The 20,511-nt window shown below is 58.9% G+C and overlaps 1 protein-coding gene and 1 pseudogene across 1 annotated transcript; both read left to right on the top strand.

Moving 5' to 3' along the window:
- The first annotated feature begins 1,363 nt into the window (after window positions 1–1,363).
- LOC113987748 overlaps window positions 1,364–20,511 on the top strand; it is a 134,728-nt pseudogene continuing 115,580 nt past the window's right edge.
- Window positions 11,717–19,244, top strand: LOC113990365. Its single transcript, XM_039388418.1, has 19 exons — window positions 11,717–12,027; window positions 12,505–12,584; window positions 12,775–12,900; window positions 13,046–13,125; window positions 13,243–13,363; window positions 13,677–13,766; window positions 14,171–14,275; window positions 14,491–14,656; window positions 15,122–15,216; window positions 15,671–15,820; window positions 16,016–16,170; window positions 16,531–16,666; window positions 16,751–16,885; window positions 17,093–17,269; window positions 17,535–17,690; window positions 18,118–18,219; window positions 18,492–18,594; window positions 18,892–18,951; window positions 19,038–19,244. Exons 1-19 carry the CDS (start codon window positions 11,898–11,900, stop codon window positions 19,172–19,174), a joined length of 2,304 nt encoding a protein of 767 aa, XP_039244352.1. The 5' UTR covers window positions 11,717–11,897; the 3' UTR covers window positions 19,175–19,244.

The raw sequence follows: 20,511 nt of genomic DNA, 5'->3' as shown, positions 1-20,511 counted from the left end.
ACTCTGCCTGTGCCCGGCTGCTCCCAGTGATCCCAGTAAAGCTTCCCAGTTCTCCCCAGTCCCAGTTATTGGGGAGCAGTGGGGGAGAGGCTTGGGGGAATCCCAAGGGGTGGATCCTAGTTTTGGGGCGGCAGAACCGGCCCCAGGGGATGGATTGGTAATGGGGACCCCCCTGTGTTCCCCCTGTGTCAACCCACTCTGGGAGGGTCTTGGTGGGGCACCTGCCCCTTAAAAAGCACCCATCTCATCCCAAAAGGTGCTGGGACTCCCCTACATCTCCACACAGGCCCTGGAGAACCCCCCAAACATACTCAGAGCCCATCCAGGACTCCACCTAACCCCTTTTTGGGGTGGTGGGACCCCAAACTGAGTTGGAGGGAGCTGGGGATTGGGGGATGATGTGGAAGATGTGAGAGGAGGGAAAAATGGGGGTTGGGACCCCCAGAGTAATCTGGGGGAGGGGTGGGGATTGAGAGGACCATGGAAAAGTGGAAGGAACAGGGAGAAGGGTGGAAAACGGAGGGTGGTCTGGTGGGTCAGATGGTCCTATGAGGGTCTTTGGGCACAGGGGGGTTGGCAAAGGGGAATTTCCCCCTGAGCTCCAAACTTCTGTGAGGTGCTGGGGGCTGCTGGATCCAATCTCAGCCTTGGATTATGCCAACACTTTCAGTTTAGAGGAATTACAGAGGTGTGACTGAACCATTTAGGTCCCCCAGGTTTTAATGATGGCAAATCAGATCTATTGATAGAAAGGAATTTATTTAGGGTTACAAATGATCAGACAAAAGATCTTCATCACAATTATTTACTGTACAATAGAAGCACTAAAACTAACAGGAGTACAGGATAAGATAGGACAGTGCTCTACACTAAAGCAATTGTTGAAGCAATTCTACTCAAGCTGGCACAAAAGCAAGAATTCTTAATTAGAGATGGATGGAACTCCCTCAGACCAACGTTCATGGGGAGATCTCTGCTCTCAACCTCCAGCAGTGACCCTGGGGGGGTCCCCAGCCAAAGCAGGAATCTCCACACACACCCCAAGAAGGGTTCTGTTGGAAGAAGCTGCCCCTGGGAAAGGGGACTGGTCCTTTGTGGTAGAAACCTCAGTCCGCTCAAGTGCAAAGGGCCGCTGTGATCCCCCCCCAAAGGACAAGACAATTGGGGACGGTAAGAGGGGCTTGGCTACCAGAGATCAAAGATTTCATGAGGTAAACCCAGGTTCAGTTCGGGCTGAGGGCGCTGCGGCACCGCCCGTGCGAACATTCCTGACGGGAGCGCGGCGGGCGGAGGGGAGGTGGGGGGGGGGCTCTGTAAAGGCGGTGCGCGCGCAGAGCGCCGTGGTTACTTCCGGGAAGCAAAGATGGCGCTGGCTCCGTGCTGCACTGTGAGCTGGCGGGGCCTGCGGGAGAGCGGGGCTCTGGGGATCCCCCCGGGGACTGCGGGGAGCGCGGGTGTGGGTGGAAAGGCTGGAGGGCTCGGGAGGGTTTAGCCGAGGGGTTCGGGGGTTCCCGAAGGGCAGAGCGCGGGGCCTGGAAGCCGCGGAGGGGGGGGGGCTTTGCCAACGTCTTGGCTGCACTGCGCAGGCGCGCCGGCGGAGTAGTCATAAGGGAACTGCAACTCCCATGAGGCTCTGCGCGATCCGCCATTACTTTTCCCGCCACAACGCCCTTGCCGGCCCGGTGGACCGACCCCAGGGAAAGGGGATCCCAGTGACCCCCCCGAAACCCAGAGACCCCCAACACTCATCACGCAGAGACCCCACAGGGAGTGGAGCCCAAGGGTTCCCTTAAAGCCCAGCAGTGGGGTTCAGGGGATCTCAGAGCCCCCAGAGGAGGAGTCCTGGGGGTGCCCCCCAAAGTCTGGAGGGTACCACATCCAGATAAGGGGAACCCCGTGCCCCCAGTATAGCCCAGTGACCCTCAGTACGGCCAAGTAACCTGCTCAGTGACCAGTCAATGTGTCCCAGTGACCTCCCACTGCCCACCAGTATGGCCCAGTGATGCTCCAATGAGCACCCAGTAACCCCCCAGTATGGCCCAGTAACCTACCAATGTCCCCCCGTGTATCCTGGTAATCCCCCAGTAACTCCCCAGTCCCACCCAGTGCCCTCCCAGAGTCCCTCAGTAACCCCTAAGTCCCTCCCAGTGTCCTCTGGTTCCCCCCAGTGTGTCCCAGTATCCCCCAGTAATCACCCAGGGCTCTGCAAAGCCTCTCAACTATCCCCAATGTGTCCCCAGATGCCCTTGGCCCTTCTGTGGGCGTGAGGGGAGAGGGGGTGTTTTTGTTGTCAGAGGGTCCGGAGGGGCTCCTGGAGTGAGATGGAGGGTTGGGGACATCAGGGTTTGGAGACAGTGGGGACAGGTGTGGGGACAGTTGAATTGGGGGTGTCATGGGGAGAATTGGGGCCATGGGGAGGCCCTGGGGACATTGGAGACACCAGGGGGGTCTCAGGGGGTCAGAGGGGCAATTGGAAACACCAAGAGAGTCGTGGGAACACTAGGAAGGTCTCAGGACTCACATGCTTGTGGTGCTGCCCCTCCTCTCCCCCCCAGGCCCCATTAACCCCCTCAAATGTCCCTTTACCCCCCTTTTCCCTTTAATTCCCTCCCCCCACAGATCCTTTTCACGCCTCAAAATGCCTTTTAAGTCCCCCAAATGCACCCAAAGCCCTCCAAAACCCCCAAATTCCCATCCAACACCCCCAGATCCTCTCAAATATCCTCCAGCTCCCCCCTCAAATCCCTTCCAACCCCCCCCAAGAGGGATCACCTGGGACAGGAACACAGTGGACTGTACTGGGGGCATTGGGCTGTACTGGGAGGGCACTGGGGGGGCTCAGGTGTCCAACGACAATGTGGCCCAGCTCCAGGAGAGATCTGGGGAGCAGTGAGGAGGTACTGGTCTGTACTGGTCTGTAATGGTCTGTTCTGGTCTGTACTGGTTTGTACCCCTAATCCCCAAAGCCCCTCCCCAACTCCCCCAGGACCCTCCCACACCCCAAAGCCCCCCAGGCCCCCCCAGGCCCCTGACTTGGTCCTGCTGCCCCTTGAGCATCTGCAGCTGCTGCAGAACCAGGCATTTCATCCGCAAATGTGCAGGTGACCCCAAGCTGGGGGTGTGTTGATGTGCTGGAAGGCAGGAGGGCTCTGCAGAGGGACCTGGCCCAGCTGGATCCATGGGCTGATTGCAAGGGGATGAGGGTCAAGCAGGCCAAGGGCCGGGTCCTGCCCTTTGGCCACAGGAAGCCCCGTCAGCCCCCCGGGCTGGGGCCAGAGTGGCTGGAGAGCAGGCAGGCAGAAAGGGAGCTGGGAGTGGGGATGGACAGGAAGCTGAAGAGGAGGCAGAGTGTGGCCAGGTGGCCAAGAGGGCCAATGGCTGGTGTCCTGTGTGAGGAAGAGTGTGTCAGCAGGAGCAGGGAAGTGCTTGTTGGGCTGGAGTGAGCGCTGGTGAGGCCACCCCTGGAGTGCTGTGTCCAGCTCTGGGCCCCTGAGTTGAGGAAGGCCCTGGAGGGGCTGGAGCAGGAGCAGAGAAGAGCAGCGAGGCTGGGGAAGGGAGAGGAGCACAAGTGGTGTGAGGAGAGGCTGAGGGAGCTGGGGGTGTTGAGGCTGGAGAAGAGGAGGCTCAGGGGAGACCTCCTGACTGTCTGCAAGTCCCTCCCTGCCAGGAGGTTGGAGCCAGGTGGGGGTGGGGCTGTTGTGCCAGGAAGCAGCAGTAGGACAAGAGGGCTGGGTCTTGAGCTGTGCCAGGGGAGGTTTAGGTTGGATATTGGGAAGCAATCTTTCCCAAGAGACGTAATCAGGGCCTTGGAATGGTCTGGGCAGGGAGTGGGGTGAGTCAGGTCCTGGAGGTGTTGAAGTGAGATTGGATGTTGCCTCAGTGCCATGGTCTGGGACGCACGGCGGGGTTTGGATAAGGGGTGGATTGATGCTCTCGGAGAGTCTTTCCAACGTGGCTGATTCGTGATTCTGTGATTTTTTTTTGGGCCATTTTTTTTCCTCTTTTTTTTTTTTTTTTTTTTTTTTTTCCTTTTTTTTCCTTCTTCTTTTTTTTTTTTTTTTTTTTTTCTTCTTTTTTTTCTTTTTTTTTTTTTTTTTTTTTTTCCTATTTTTTTTTTTTTTTTATTTTTTTTTTTTTTTCCTGGCAGCACATGCTTGAGGCTCTATCCCCAGGGTGATAGAGATGTCTGTCCATATCTATCTCCAAGGTTAGTCTGTAAATGTGTCTCCCCAGACAGGGGAGACCCTCTGAACCCCAGAGGGGAGAGACCAGAAAGGGGGAACTTCTGGGAGAATTTTTCTGGCTGAATCTTGATATTTTGGAGTATTTTTTAGCTGAATCTCAACTTTTTGCAGTTTGTGAGAGGTTCATCTCACTATTTCTGAGGGTTTTTTTGCCTGAATGTCAGTGGTTTCGGTTTTTCTGGGCTGAATCTTGGTGTTTTGGAGGTTTTTATGAACACAGGATGCCTGGTGAGTTCTAGAGATGGACTTGGGCAGGAGGAACCCCCAAGCCAACGCGCTCAGCCCTTGTTTTCCCCCCCATCAGGATTTGTCCTTCCCAAAGCTTGGGCGGATGGAGGAGGAGGCTGCGAGGAAGAGGAAGATGCCTTGGTCCCCCCAGGCAGGTGAGGAGGAAGTCAGTGTCCCTTTGGGTGGGTGTTGTGCTGGCTCTGTCAGCCGAGCATGGCCCCGGCTGCAGGACAACCCCGCTGGCGCCGCCGTCCTGCCGGGGCCGGAGTTGGGGGGATGTCCTTGGCCTTCCCTGTGGGCCGGAGGCAAATCCCCTGCCTGTCCTTCTTGCTTCCTGCCCCAGGCCCCGAGGTGAGGACGGAGAGCCCGGAGGACAAATCCCCCCGTGAGACCCTGGTGGGAGAGGCCGTTTTGAAGGGCTCCCCGGCGCAGGAAGGCAGCGGGGAGGAAAAGGGCCGGAGATCCCCCCGCAGGAGGGGCTCCAAAGCCATCCCAGGGTGCTCTGAGGAGGAAAGAGCCAGCCTGTGCCAGGAAGGCAGCCGGAGCTCGAGGCGGAGCTCGGACCTGGTGGTCCCTGAGCAGCCTCCCAGCAGGGAGAAGCCCTTCAGGTGCTTGGAATGTGGGAAGAGCTTCAGGCAGAGCTGTGACCTCCTCAAGCACCAGCATATCCACACTGGGGAACGTCCCTACACGTGTGGGGAATGTGGGAAGAGTTTCAGTGACAACTCCAACCTGATCCGACACCAGCACATCCACACTGGGGAAAAACCCTATACGTGTGGAGAATGTGGGAAGACCTTCAGGTACAGCTTCCACCTCCGCACCCACGAGAACATCCACACTGGGGAAAGGCCCTACAAATGTGGAGAATGTGGGAAGAGCTTCAGGGACAACTCCCACCTCCGCACCCACCAGCTCATCCACACTGGGGAGCGGCCCTACACGTGTGGGGAATGTGGGAAGAGTTTCACGAAGGGCTCCCACCTCCGTACCCACCAGCTTATCCACACTGGGGAACGGCCCTACAAGTGCTTGGAATGTGGGAAGAGGTTTCAGACCAGCTCCAATCTCCTCCTGCACCAGCGGACGCACACGGATGAGAGGCCCTTCCGCTGCACCGACTGCGGGAAGGGCTTCAACCAGAACTCCACCCTTGTCACCCACCGGCACATCCACACTGGGGAGAGGCCCTACAAGTGTGGGGAGTGTGGGAAGAGCTTCACCAACAGGTCTGCCTTGACCAAACACCAACGGACCCACCAGTAAGAGAAGCCCTACCAGTGCCCCGACTGCGGGAAGAGCTTTGGCCTCTACTTCCACCCCGAATGAAGCCCCTGATGGTGAGGCAACCCCTGGAGTCCAGTGACTGTCACTCCATCCCTTTCGACCAGAAAGGGCCAGTGCCCTTTCCCAGGGGCAGCTTCTTCCAACAGAACTCTTCCTGGGGGCTGTGTGGAGATTCCTGCCTTGGCTGGGGACCCCCCCAAGGTCACTCCTGGAGGTTGAGAGCAGAAATTTCCACACCAGCACTAGTCTGGGGGAGTTCTATCCATCTCTAAGAATTCTTGCTTTTGTGCCAGCTTGAGTAGAATTGCTTCAACAATTGCTTTAGTGTAGAGCACTGTCCTATCTTATCCTGTACTCCTGGTAGTTTTAGTGTTTCTATTGTGCAGTAAATAATTCTGATTAAGATCTTCTGTCTGATCATTTGTATCCCTAATTAATTAATTTGTATCAAAAGATCTGACTTGCCATCGTTAAAACCTGGGGAAAAAAGTGATTCAGTCACACCTCTGTAATTCCTCTAAACTGAAACTGTTGCCATAATTCAAGGCTGAGATTGGATCCAGCAGCCCCCAGCACCCCACAGTAAGCTGGGAGCTCAGGGGGGCCACCCCCCTTTGCCAACCCCCCTGTGCCCAAAGACCCCCATGGGACTGTCAGACCTGCCAGACCACCCTCCCTTTTCCACCCTTCTCCCTGTTCCTTCCACTTTCCAATTGTCCCCTCAATCCTCAGCCCCCTCATGCTCAGTTTGGGGGTCCCACTCTCCCCTTTCCCCACTCTTCTGACCTCTCCCACCCATTTCCCATCATCCCCCTATCTTCAGTGCCCCTCCCCCTCCACTTTTGGGGGTCTCACTCCCCTCCCACTCAATTTGGGGTGCCACCACCCTTTTATCCCCTCTGAACTCCCTTTTCCCACCATCCCCTTCCTTCCCGCCCCGCACTCACCTGAGAGCTCCTCACCCGCAGCTGGGGGGGCTCCCAGCACCACCAGTGCCCAGAGAAGTCCCCCCAGAGAAGGGGGTGGGTGGGGTCCTGGGTGGGCTCTGAGTGGATTTGGGGGACCCTGATGGACAGTGGGGAGCTTTGGGGAGGGTCCCAGCCCTTTTTGGGGTGAGCTGGGTGCCCATTGAGGGGCAGGTGCCCTCCCAAAGCTCCCCCAGAGCGGGTTGACATGAGGGTACACAGGGGGGTCCCCATTCCGAATCCATCCTGGGGCTGGTTCTGCCCCCCCCTAAACTCGGTTCCACTCCTTGGGGTTCCCCCAAGCCCCTCCCCCCAATAACCGGGACTGGGGAGAACTGGGAAGCTTTCCTGGGATCAGGAGTGGCAGCAGGGGAGGGGGGGACACACGACCCCCCCAAAATCCTCACAGGGACAGGGGGGGTCCAGGCTGGGCCCGAGGCCCCGGGGAGGGGCTGCGGCCGCCGCCGGCTCAGGAGCTCTGTGGGGAGAGAAAAGGGGGGGACACCGGGGTGGGGGGTCCCCGGGGGGGCACAGACGCTCTGGGGGGACACACGACCCCCTGGGACCCCCCTCACCTTCTGGCGCAGGTAGAAGCCGAGCCCCAGCGCCAGGGAGACGAAGGCCAAGAGGAAGCCCCCGGCCCCTCCTTGGCAGCAATTGCTGAGGCTGATGGAGCCCGGCAGGGCCGGGGCCGCCGGCGGTGTCCGATCCCGGCAGGAAGCGGGGAGGGCCCGGCCATGTCTGATAGAAATAAATAAAGGCAGAGCTCTCTCTTTCTTTTCCCCCCTGGGCAGTGACCATCAAGAGCTGTCCCTGCTTCACAGCAGAAGCTCCACACACTTCAACAAACTCTGTGGAAGAATCTGCTCTGTCAAAGTTGGCCCTGGGCTTTTATGCTTTTCCAATGATGGATTTCCAGTCACATCTTCCCAGACCAGTGAGCAGCTGATCTGTCAAACTCTGCTTCCAAAAGCAGGATGTGTGTTGGAAGGTTGGGGAACCAGGCTGGGTTTGGCACAATTCAACACTAAACCAACCCCTTGGCACCAGCAGTAACTCCCCACAGAGAGCTTGCAGTGCTTGCATTCTCCCATCAGATTCTTTTCCAGGTAGAACATCCTGCTACAAGGGGTCTGTTACTACCCACCCCAGAAAGGGGTTGGGAGTAACCCAGGTTCTTATTAATAAATCCCTGGGGGTGGATTAAAGTGAAACGACACTGAATAATCAGTGTTTGAAAACATATGTATGTAGGGTTTATGTTAGAACAATTTCATTTCAAAGGTAAACAGGTATGTTTCCATTTTGGGTGTTATCATCTCTATCTCTCATCTATAGCAATATGGCATAAAGAGAACCTTTAGGGGAAAATGCATAAGTAGAGAAAGGAAAGACAGGATAAGGGTGAGGGAGAGTAAGGGAAAGCAAAGCTGAGAGTGGAAAGATGTCTATAGTCACTGCCCACGGGGTCCAGCGATGGAACTTGGGAGTTGCAGCTCCAATGTCTGTCAGTTGAAGTGGTGGCCTTGATCCGTTGGGGGTGGGGGAGGGTAGCCCCCACACTCCAAGAAGTTATGAGTTATTATATCCATGGATGGTGTCCCGGGCTGTGCCTCGAGCCTCCAGGGTCTGCTGGACCTGCGCAGAGTTCCCGTGAGGGGCCTGGTAAACACGTCTCTTCTCGCCTTTTCAGGGCTTGACACCTTCAGCAGCACTGGCAGGGGGGATGGGTCCAGCTGCCTCTTCCCAGCCTGCAAAAGTGCCCTGGCAATCCTAGAATGTGTAAATCATTGTGGCAGTTTGAGACCCTCAAAAATCCAATTTCCAAGTCCTAGCCCCCCCCCAATTTGTTTCACTGTGAGAGGGTTTTCAGACAAAACACAGCTCAGTATGGGGGGAAAGGAATTATATTACAGTTTATTACTTACACAAATAAATACTATAATACATTATATACACAATTCTAACTATCTCTCCTATGGAAAAGCAATATATTTACATTTGATCAAATCCCTCCTTTCCCTCCAATAAAAGTTCTGAAGGGAAGATGAAAAGATCCTTTCCACTTTCAGGGCAGCAGTGTCTCTCCTCTTCAAGGCAGCAGTCGTAGCTGGATTTGTCGTAGCTGGAAAATCTCTCTCCATTACAACACAGGGGGCTTCTCTCACCCCTTGGCCCTTCAGCTCCAGCTGAAGGTCTCTCTCCTGTGGACTGCGAAAGCAGGGACAAGGCTCACCTCTCCACAGTCATATCACGGGGTACTGGGCACCCCTGACAGTCCCTTCCTCAGGGGATTCAAGTTCCTCCTGAGTTTAGGGCTTTCAGTTCAGTTTTTGCCCCAAGTGTTCTAGCAGAGCTCCTTTGCTCCGTCTCAAACTGTCAGCATGGCGAAGGGGGGCAGGAAGGCCTCTTCCCCCCTCCACATTCCTCCTGGCTGTCCTGGTCTAGCTCCAGGATATCTCTGAGCTTCTCAGCTTCTCTCTCTCTCTCTCTAGTTGCTGCTGCATTTCAGGACTCCCTTCAAGTGGAAGTCCACCCCCTCCTTCCAAGAGGGATCTCAAAGGGTTTGGAGAAATAAAGCCAGGCTCACCCCAAACAGTCTCTGCTGAGCCTGGTGCTCTGTCTCTCCATCGGGCATCTCTGTGTCTCTCAGCTTGGCTCTGTGCCACCTCGCTCCTGCTGACTGTCTTCTTGGCTCTCAGCCACAGCTCTCTGTTCGGTGCTGTCTCTGCCACCGCTCCTGCTGCCCACTCACAGTGGAGAAAAACTCCCTCGGCTCTTGGCCACAGTACTGGGCCCAGTTTAACACTGTTCCGAGTTTCTACAGCCCCAGCTGGGGGGCTGGGGGGCCTTGGCCCCCAGTGGGGCTCCCTGGCCCCCTCTGTCCTCGTGGTCTCAGACCATGGCTGCTGCTCTTCTTTCAGCTACGTAATCTCTTCTTTTCCGGCCTGTTGTGATATGTTTAATTTTGCAGGGGTGCTGATTGGGTTAACACCAAGAATACCACCTCCTGGGGTTAACCACTTTCCAACTCCAGGGGAAAACCCTTTTTAACCCAGGACAGTCATGAACCATTTCAGTCTCTGACTCCTCACCTTGGCCAGTCAGTTCCTGGGAACAGCCCTGGCAGCGCAGCCCCCAAGGGCACATGATGTGCTGCTGGGCTGGAGAGGACCCTCCTCAGCCTGGGCAGCAGGGCTGCGGGGGGGGATTCCCTGACCCTCCCCAGATGGGCCCTTCCTGCCCACCAGCTCCTGCTCCAAAGGGCTTCCACACAGCCTGGGCCACTTGTCCCACTTGGGCACTGGAGCTGCCCCAGGGCATCTCTGGGCAGTGGCCAGCTCTGGGACTGCTCTGGCAAGTCATGGCCTGAAGCCACGAGTGTGGAATTTAGGAAATAGTTGAAATCTCTGCAGAAAAGAACTCTTGGTGACTGCTGAAGGCTTCATGAACAGCATTGCCACATCTTTTCTATTTTTTTTAAAATTAATCAATTTTTTGTAGGCGAACACCAGGACTATGAGACTTGTAAAGAGCAGCTTTAGACACGAACCCGCTGCAGCAGCGACTTCGGGATCGAGCAAAGCAGAAAAACAACGGCCACTTGTGTTATTTATTGTAGGGGTTGCCCCCCCTGAGCTGTGTATTTTTCCCGACCCACGGGGGTCCTGGGTGTCAGCCATGATGTTACCTGAAAGCTGGGACTGCTCAGGGCTGGAGCGTGGCCCCAGCACAGCCTCTCCCACAGAAGGACAGGGCAGAGGGGCTCTGGGCTGTGGGCAGCGAGGGCCAGCTGGGCTGGCAGGCAGCTCCGGGGCACCTCTGGGGCTGTCAGAGAGGGGCTGTTCCCGGGCCCTTTGGGCTTCTGGGGGCTTCTTTGGTCTGATTCTGTAGAAGAGACACAGAACTGAGGCAAGAGCAGCAGGACTACAGCTCCTGGCCCCTCAGATGGACCAATGCGGCCGCTCAGCTGGGCTGTGCCAGAAGATGACAGCTCCCAGCATGCTGAGGAGCCTGGCCCTTCCAGCTGGATCCCTGGGGTAGTTTAGTCTAGGCCTTCCTTGGTGAATCCAAGGAATCTCCCTGGGTGCCATCCTCCCCACTTCATCCCTAAGCCCCCCCAGGACTCCGCCAGCCTGGCAGGGCCACTCAGCCACCCCTGGGGCAGCTCAGGGTGCCTACAGGGGCCTGGGGTGCAGCAAAGGCCTTGTGATGGCTCCTGAGCAGCCCGGTGCTGGAAGAGCTGTTGAGTGGGGAAAAGCTCTTGCTGGTCAGTGGGAGAAAGAGAAAAGGTAACAAAAACCATAGTTTCAGTTAAGCTTGAGCAAACGTTATGCATTTAATGTGACTGAAGGGCTCAGAGGCCAGACTCTGCAGTGTGGGGACAGGAAAGGGATGTCCTGGGGGCACGCAGGGCTGTCTGAACATGGGGCTCCTTGGGATGTCCCAAGGAGACATGAGAGCAAAGTGGGGCCTGGAGACACTCTGAGGGCAGCTGAGTGCCAAGGGCTGAGGCAGGCCTGTGTCCCCAGGGGCACCCTGCCTGTTCCAGCCTGCGTGGTGGCTCCCTGGGACCCGTTGTTGGGGGCAGGTGCCATGTCAACAAGCACTGGGACCTGTTGCTAGCGGCCGGCAGCGTGTCACAGAGGGGCCCTTTGTGACACCCACTGCAGCAGGTGTGCTCAGCACGACCGTGGCCCACGGTGGGTCAGTGTCCGTCAGGACGGCGACCGGACAGGAGAGGAGTGCGGTGCTGGCGAGAAGCCCCCGACTGCAGTCCACGTCTTGTCCACGACCCTTGGTGGCCCCGTGGGAACTTGGTGTTTTGCTGAGGCGTTTTGCTGAAGCGTTTTTGCCTGAGGCATTTGGGCCGAGGCCTTTTGGCTGAGGCGCTTTGCCTGAGGCACTTTGCCTTGGCCTTTTGGCTGAGGCCTTTTGCCTTGGCCTTTTGGCTGAGGCCTTTTGCCTTGGCCTTTTGGCTGAGGTGCTTTGCCTTTGCCTTTTGGCTGAGGCACTTTGCCTTGGCCTTTTGGCTGAGACCTTTTGCTGAGGCCTTTTGCCTGAGGCACTTTGCCTGAGGCGATTTGGCCACGGCATTTTTCCCGAGGGTGTTCGACTCCACCATTCGGACGCCCTCCGTAGGCAGGCTCCCCTGTGTTCTTTGATTCACAGGATGGAGAGGAGACCCCCCGCCTGCCCCAGGCAAGCCTGGATGGAAGACAGCTCTTCCCAGGAGAGCCGCTCTCCAGGTCTGCAGCTTCCGTCCTCCTACGAGGTGACCACCATGCAGCCCCTCAAGCTCGGTGAGTGAGGGGCCCTGTGGGGCTGGGCAGGGCTGGGGCCCACCAGCACACCCTGTAGCACACCAGGATCCCACTTTCCTGGCCAGCTGACAACGGGGGTCCCCAGGGTCAGCCATGATGTTGCCTGAAAGCTGGGACTGCTCAGGGCTGGAGTGTGGCCCCAGCACAGCCTCTCCCAAAGAAGGACAGGGCAGAGGGGCTCTGGGCTGTGGGCAGCGAGGGCCAGCTGGGCTGGCAGGAGGCAGCTGTGCTGTGGGAGCCTGGGCCTTTCCTGCCTGTCTGCCATTGCCTTCCTCAGCCCGGGGCACTGGGGCTTTCCCAGGCATGGCAGCTCCTCTGCCGGGCACCCTCCAGCCAGGAGCTGCAAGGGAAGGCCGTGCCAAGGCAGTGGGCAGAGAGCTGGGTGGAGGGCAGATATCCTCTGCCCCCTCCTCTCGCTGGACCCTCTGCAGCTCTCCCTGCTCTTTCCCCCCTTAGATGCCAGCTGGTTGCCCATCTACAAGGAGGAGCAGGAAGCTGTTGATTCCATCCTGGCCTTTGTCACCAGCCCCAACAAGGTAACTGGGGCCAGCTGGAGGGGGGCTGTGCTGCTGTCTGCTGGCAGGGGCTGTGCTGCCCGGCTGCTGGAGGGGTGCTGGCAGGGCAGGTGCTTCTCCTGCAGGGTACTGCACCCCCAGTGCTGCGGTCCCGCTGGCTGTGTCCGCCCACTCACAATCCGTGTTTGTGTCTCTGTCCCCCGGCTGGCAGGAGGAGAGAGACAAGGCCACATTTCTTCAGAGCATCTCCGTGCTGTGCCGAAGCGCCTTGAAGCACGGCCTGACCCAGGGCCTGGATCTGTTCTGTGACATGTACCAGCTGGCAGAGAACATCAAGGTGAGGGCACTCTGGGCAATGTGGCAAAGGGAGCAAAGCCCCCTGGCACAGGCAGCCTGTGCGGACAGCGCTTGGGCGGGTCAGGGACTGGAGGCCCTGGGTGCTGGCAGCTGCCAGCAGGTGCCATCCTGGTTGTGCTCTGCAGGCGCTGCTGGAAGAAGAGCCAAGGGACCACCTGTGCACAGACCTTCGGCATCTTTCCATGCTGGCTCTGGAGAAATTGAGGTACCTGCCCATCCGTCATGGACCCCCTGGCCCAGAGGTCCGATGCCACCCGCACGAGTCATCGAGGGGCTGCTCCCAGCACCCGTGTGCAACCAGTGTCCTGCCCTCTCCCTGCAGCTTGGTGGACACAGCGCTGGAGGGCAAAGCCAAAAGCCTCCTCCGTGCGTGTTTCTCAAGTGTCTTCTGGCTGCCTGCAGAGAAGGAAATGCCAAAAGCAGACCTTGCCCTCTATATGAAGGTAAGTGCTGGCTAAGCTCCAGAGGCCTCCAGCCCCTCTGACCTTCTCCCTGGCTATCCCATGCTGCCACAGGAGCAGGGATCCCAGGCAGGGCAGGGTCTTTCCCACCCTCATGCCTCTGTCCTTTTCCCATGGGCCTGGCCGCATCCCGTGCCATAGGCTGCTCTGCCCTCTAAGACTGTCTATGTCCATGTCTCTCCAGGGAAGTGTGGGCATCCTCCTCCTCCTCCTGTGGCATAGGGGGTTCAGATGGCTCTCCTGGGGCTGGGAAGAACAGTAGAATGACTGCCATTGCTCTCTGTGTTCCTTGCAGACCCTGAACTCCATGGACAGCATGCTGAGGACAGTGGTGCTCAGCTTTCCTGCCTCTCGAGTCAGCGAGGAGCTGCAGGGCATCTTGGAGGTCTGGCACAAGCCAAAAGGGGGGGAGTCCCAGAGCTGTTCCTCAGCCTGGAGGGGAGGGTTTGCCCACTCCTGGCTGAGTGGTGCCCAGAGCAGTGCTGAACAGGCAGAGTGCCCTGCGGGGAGGGTGCCCACCTCCTGTGGGGAAGCTGGGGCAGGCCCCAGGCTCTTGTGGAGCACAGGGGCTGCAGAGGGTGGCACCTGCCCTCCTGCATGGCCATGAGGTTGGCTCTGGGCCTGTGTGCCTGACCTGGGCAGGAATCCAGGGGCAGACACCCCACTGCAGACTTTGCTGGAGGGGAGAGGAACCCTTGAGGGATGGGGCGAGCACGGCCCAGCAGTGGAGCTGTGCTGCTGGTGTTGGAGTCTGCTCCCAGGGCTCACCCGCTGCTTCTCTTGTCCCAGCTGCTGCTGGACTTTACCAGATGCGAGAGAGAGGCTGTGAGGGAGAGGGCCATGGCAAGGATCGATGTGCTGACCCGTGTGCTGTCCGACTATTCCACTCTGCAGGTAAGGACCAGGCCCCCTCCAGCCAGGCCATGCCCCCATCCCTGCTGCTCTCCATGCCAGGGCTGCTGCCCACATGGCTGCTCTGAGAGACGGGGACGCAGGGCTCTGCAAAGCCTGGTCTCTCCAGGAATCCAGCCCTGGGCAGACTCTCAGATGGGGGGCTTTGGCACCACCTTTGTGCCCTCAGCCCTTCTGCTCATGCCTCCCTCATCCAGGCCCATGCCAACGACAGAAGAGGCACTGCTGGACCTGTCTGCTCTGGGGAGATCCAGCTCCCACTCCTAGGAAAGCTGCTGGGGCGTCTCATCCTTTTCCGGTTCTCCGAGGAACAGACAAGCTGTGCAGCTTTCCATGCTCTTTTTGCCCTGGCTGAGTTCATCTGTAAGTAAAAAAGGCAGAGCAGTGGTGGGCTTCATCTGCTCTATCTCCTGAGAGATCTGCTTCCTGATCTCCTTTGCCCCTCCCAGCTGCTTCCCAGAGCTTCCCACTTGCCACTTTGCTGCAGATGCTGAGTGCTCTGCTCAAGGCCAGGACCTGTTTGCTGCTGCTCTCCTTCCTCCCCTTCCTTTCAGGAGCTTGCAGCCCACTGGTTTGTGGGCCCCACAGGCAAAGCCCCTCTTGACTTCCCTGTCCCAAAGCCACGTCTTCCCTGGTGGGGAAGAGCAGATCCCCCACCCTGGCTGGTCCCTCCAGTGCCTGTAGCAAGAAGCTGTTCCTGATGCCCTCCCGAAATCCTGGACTGCTCCTGTCCTGCCCCCTTGCCAGCAGATGCCAGGGAGGTTTGGTGAGCTTGCTGGCAAAGCTGCTCTGCCTTCCTGACTCTTGTGTGTTTGCCCTGGTGTTTAGTCGAATCCAGGCTAAAGGACAGAGCAGACCAAGTCCACCGGGAAGCCGTGACCACCTCCGCGCTGTGTTCTCTGAGCGCCAGGGACTGTGCCAAGGTAAGGAGCTGCGCCCTTGCTGGGACTCCTGTCCGTGGCACCAGCAGGGCACTGGTGTGAGCCAAAGGACCCCGCAGCAGTGGGGCTGGCGTGCCCTCAGCTCCCTGGGGAGAGGGTTCCCGCCGTCCTTGAGCAGGGACAGCACGAGGGCTGCACTCCAGTGGCCCAGCAGCAGCTTCAGCCCCAGCAGGAGCTCCAGTACTCCTGGCCACCAGCAAGTCCCTGGTTCTCGGTGGGGCCAGCAGCCTGTGCCCATGAGCCCTCCTCCCCCAGAAGGAGGACCCTCTCTGCTTATCTTCTGCCATGCAGGGACTGCAGGCACTGCTGCCAGCTTTGCTGTGGGCACTGCTGTCAGCAGTGGTGGGCACGTCCGGCCAGGGCCCCTCGAGCTGCTCAGCCAAGCAGCTCCATCAGGGCACTCAGCGCGACACGTCTTCCTTCCTTGCTACCATAGACCTTTGGAAAATACCTGCAGTCCCACGAGAGGACAGACGTCATCCTTGTGGCCATCGAGGCCATGGGAGATGCCAGCATCCTCGACCAGCAGGTGCCCAGCAGCCTGCTGGATGTGGCCTTGGAGGACCCGGACGTCTGGCTGACGGACGTAAGTGGCCTGTGGCTGCATTGTCGTGCCCTTCAGCCCTCTGGGGCCTTGTTCCTCCCTGCATCCCTCCCTCCCAAGCACACGTGACTCGGGCCCCCCCAAGCCACCTCAAGGCAGCAGAGAGGAATGGGAAGGGCAACTGAGCACATGGCTGCACTCCGGGGGCAGTGCCATCCTCACCTGTATCCCCTGCAGGCGCCCAAGATAGTCAGCAGCATCCTTGAGAGCCTGCCATACTGCAGCACACAGGCAGCGTGGGAGAGAGCGGAGTCACTGCTTCGCCTGATGACCAACCTGTACCCCACCACAGTGGTCATCCTCCTGTGCAAGGCGGCTCTTCAAGGAGACAGGTACTGGCCCTGACGGCCTTGAGGGTGGGCTTGTTCCCTGTGGGGAGAGGGACCCCAAGACTCTCTGGCTGCCAGAGCCAAGGAATGCTGCGGGACAGCCTGCAGAGTCAGGCCCTCCACCCCCCCACGCTTTCCAGCCCTGCTTCACAGCAGCCAAAGCTGGCCCAGCCAGCCCAGAGCCAGCACGGTGCTCCAGCCCCACGGGGAACACGCCCTCAGCCCCGTCCTGCCCACGCGGGCAGGGCCCCCGGGGACGCGCAGCCAGGGCTCCAAGGGGCAGGTTCTGGGGGGCTGCTCCAGGCCACAGCACTGTGGCTGAGGCAGCCCTGCTGACAGTGCTCTGCCTTCTCTGCCTTCCAGCACTGCGCCGGAGCTGTGGGAGCTGATGTCCTCCATGCCAGAGACACTGGCCAAGATCTTGGAGGACTTTGCCAACCTGCTGCACAGACAGTGCTTCCGCTGCTCCACAGAAGGCCCCCGCACCCAGCCCATGGCTGTGAGTGACCACTAAAGGCCCTGGTCCCCTCCCGCCAGCCCTGCAGGCTCTGCCGGCCCCTCACGGCTCTGTTTGCTCCTGCAGTCATCCTCCAGGAAGGCTGAGTGGGAGGAGTTGGCTGACGAGCCCGACGTCGAGAGCCACCAGGGCTGTCCAAACGTGAGGACGGCCAGGCTGCTGCTGGAAGGGCTCGTTGGGCTGTCGCAGAGAGCCGAGATGGTGAGCAGGGCGGTGTCAGGGGCAGCCCTGTCAGCAAACGGGGGCTGGGGCTGTGTGGAAAGCAGTGGCTTGGCCTGGCCTGGGACTCAGAATGTGGGGTGACTGCTCCAAATGCCCTCCCTGCCACGGTGGGGCCGAGGGTGGCTGCCTGGGGAGCTTTTCAGGCACAGCCCTCTTCACCCAATGGACATTCTCTTCTCTCTACAGGCAAGAAACATTGAACTCTTCCTGCCGGGCATGATGAAGATCCTGCAAGTTGGCAGCGAAGACGCCAAGATGAAGATCCTGCTGGCCTTGCAAAACGTTCTGCGTCAGCTGAAGAAGAGCAAGGCCAGCTTCATCGCTGTGCAACTTGTGGGGAGGCTCCTGCCCCTCTTTGACTCGGTAAGGCTGATGTGGAGCCTGAGCCCCTCAGATGGGCGCTGGGCAATGACAGCTGCCCTGCAGCCCAGCCCTGCGAGCAGCACTTGGAGCCAGCTCCACTCCCCTGGGCTCTCCTGGGATGGCTTCTGGGCCGTGCAGCCCAGTGCTGCTTCTTCTGGGATGTGAGGCCGCAGCCGCTGCCCTCCCCGCAGCCATGATCACGGCCCTCTTCACTGTGGGCAGGGAGCTGCTGTTTGCAAAGCTCCCTTTTCCTGCTTCCTGCCAGGAGTGCAGCGAGCTGCGAGAGCTGTCCATCCGCATGCTCGCAGAGCTGCTGCAGTTGGTGGTCGGCAGGGATGAGAAGAGGATGAGGAAGGAGGTGTGGCGGGCACTGGTGCCTCTCCTCTTCCGCATGAGCGACCAGGTCCCCAGCGTGGCCAAGGTACAGGTTTGAAGGCTGAGCCCTGACACACAGAGGGCTGGGCTGACACCCCCAGGGCTCCTGGGCATCGGGGCAGGGGCTGCTGACAGCGGGCAGCGCTCCCCCAGCACAGCCCATGGGAAGGTCCGTGCGGAGCCAGCGCCAGCAGGGGCAGAGAAGCTGGCACGGCCCTGTGCAACACCTGCCCTGCCTGCTCCTGCAGGGCTCGGCAGCAGCCCGTGACCACCACGGCCTGAGCAGGGGCATCCCCACAGGCTGTGTCAGAGGCCAGGCCTTTGAGCATCCATGCCTGTCCCCCAGGGCTGTTCCCAAAAGGCTCCCAGACATTTGGGCTAGGGCATGTCCCAGCTTCCTAAAGGCAGGATCCCCCAGGAATGTCTCCTTGCCCAGGCCCCCGGGCCATCTCTGAGCTCATGCTGTCCTGCAGGCCTCCAGGGAAGCCCTTCTTGCTGCCGCAGAGCTGCTGAGGTGGAAGACGCTCAAGCACCTGCTGCAGAGAGAGCGGCTGTGGGAGCTTGGAGCGTGCTTGGTAAGGACAAGCTGAGGGGCCCGGGCTGGGGGAGGGCTGCTCCCATCCCATGTCTGGGCTGGGGGCTCTGCAGCTGGGCAGAGCCTGGAGCTGCATCCCTGTTGCTGCCCTCAAGAACAGAGCCCCAGGGGCTCTTCTGCTGGCCCCTGTCCCTTCCCTGTAGCCAGCAGGAGGGGAGGCCTCTCCGTCCCAGGGGGTGCTGGCGAGAGGCACTGCTCCAGCCAACTGCCCCAGTGACAGCCCTGGAGAGACATGCCTTGTTCTCTCTGCAGCTGCAGAAGAGCAGGAGCAGGGCTGAAGACTTCATCCACCAGAGCCTGCCCTACCTGCAGGACCCTCAGGCCAACGTGCGCCTGGCGGCCGTCAGGTTCATCGGTGAGTGCCAGCCCCTGCAGTGCCTCTGGGGCAGCCTGGCCCCTGTGCCACTGCTGCCCCAGCAACGAGGGGCAGTCCTGGGGCTGCCCCAGCCCCGGCCACCCCGGGCAGGGCCTTGCCTCCCTCTGCCAGCCCTGCCCACACAGCACGGCTTGGTGGCTGCCTTGCTCAGTCCCACTGCCCTGAGCTTCTGGGGGCTCCTGGGCTCAGCCCTGCTGAGGGGGAGGAGGGGAGGACTGGGGGCCCTGCTGCTGGGAGCAGGCTGGGGAGCAGGGGCTAATGGAGCTCTGTGCCCAGGACTCATCACACGGCGCCTGAGGGAGCAGACCACAGACAGTCAGGCTGACATCCTGAGCGGTGAGTGGGGAGCGTGGTCTGTCGGGAATCCAGAGGCTCTCTGCAGACGGGGGTTTTTATCTGGGCTCTGTTTCTTTCCCTCACAGCACTTCAGCCCTTGGAGAATGACTGGGACATCTCTGTCAGCTCCCTGGCAGCTCGGACAACCTCCATTCTGAGGAGTCCTTGCGTGCAGCAAAGACCAAGAGGCCTCCTGCGAGCACTGCGCTGCTGCTGGCCGTGAGCCCGGCAGAGGTGCAGCTTGCCTTGGCTAAAGGACTGGGGCTGAATAAAGCTGCAACAACGTGCCCAAAGCCCTGGTGTCCTTCAGCTGTGTGGTGCTGAGTGTGCCGAGCCGACCGTGTCCTTCCTGGGCTGTCCCGCAGGCAGCGGGACGCTCCCCCCTCAGCACCCCTGGCCCCAGGCTTGTGGGACAAGCTGAGCCCTGGCTGGGGCTTTCCCTGGGAGAAGCCGCCTTGGCTAAAGGACAAGCTGCTGCCCGAGCCTTCTCACCCCATTTCAGGGCCACTGCCAATGTCACCCTGCCCTCTGCCGGTGTGAAGCTATTCCCCCTTGTCCTGTCACTCCAGGCCCTCATCCAAAATCCATCTCCAGCTCCCTTGGAGCCTCTTTTAGGCACTGGAAGGGGCTACAAGGTCACCCCAAAACCTTCTCTTCTCCAGCCTGGGCAGCCACAGTTATCCCTGTGTCCCCACACGGTGCCCCACTCTGTGACCCCTGTGTCCTCCCAGGCCCAGCACCCCAGGAGGTGGCACAGCAGCAAGCCCTGTGCTGCAGCCATGTGTTGGTTTGGACCTGGCTTCCCGCCAAGTCCCCGAGACCCAGGGAAAAAGCTTACTTCCCAGAGAGAAAAAAAAAACCAAATAGCAGAGCTAGAGCAAAAATATAGATGTACATATAGCACAGTTATATCCAGTAAGAATACTCATCATGGCTGGGCTTCGCAAACGAAGATTTGGGGAGGGCACTACCCACGTTTGTTGCAAGTGCGTTGGTGGCTAAAAAGGTCAATATGAGATAGACATGTCTGGTTGCAAAAGGCACAGCAGAAAGATTCCTTAGGTGGTATATTCTGCAAGGCACGATTCTTTCTGCATTGTCTTTTCTCCTCAAGTGTGATCCTGCTGCGTTCTCAAAAGCATCAGCAGCGTTATAGATGGGGTGTCTCCAGGCCTCCCGACTGGAGGTCAGAGTAGACCAGTTATGATGATCAATATGGCCAAGGCTGAGATGTTGTTTCAGGGAGTCCTTGTATCTTCTCTTTGGGGCTCCTCTCTTGCGGCAGCCTGGTGGCAAGTTCACCATAGAGCAGGATCTTAGGGAGGGGGTGGTTGGTCCTTCATCCTGGAGATGTGCCCTGCCCAGCACAGCTGTGTTCTCAGCAACATGGCTTCAGTACTTGTGACTGCTGCTTGTTCAAGAACAGATGTATTGGTCACATCATCTGACCAGTGGATGTTTAGGATTGTTCAGAGGCAGCGTTGATGGAAGCGTTCTAGGAGACACAGGTGGTGGCAGCAGATTACCCATGATTCAGATCCGTATAAGAGAGCAGACAGC

The sequence above is a fragment of the Pipra filicauda genome, unplaced genomic scaffold (genome assembly GCF_003945595.2).
Source record: "Pipra filicauda isolate LSUMZ 115617 unplaced genomic scaffold, ASM394559v2 scaffold649_size186993_pilon, whole genome shotgun sequence".
Classification (NCBI taxonomy): Eukaryota; Metazoa; Chordata; class Aves; order Passeriformes; family Pipridae; genus Pipra; species Pipra filicauda.
This window is presented reverse-complemented; position numbering and strand designations above follow the sequence as displayed.

What these genes read in the sequence shown, in the direction of transcription:
- LOC113990365 (XM_039388418.1), top strand. Translation starts at nt 11,898, where the DNA reads ATGGAGAGGAGACCCCCCGCCTGCCCCAGGCAAGCCTGGATGGAAGAC. An exon ending in AGCTGCAGGGCATCTTGGAG is followed by an intron (nt 13,767 to 14,170) that starts GTCTGGCACAAG and finishes CTCTTGTCCCAG; the next exon opens with CTGCTGCTGGACTTTACCAG. An exon ending in GCGGCTCTTCAAGGAGACAG is followed by an intron (nt 16,171 to 16,530) that starts GTACTGGCCCTG and finishes TCTGCCTTCCAG; the next exon opens with CACTGCGCCGGAGCTGTGGG.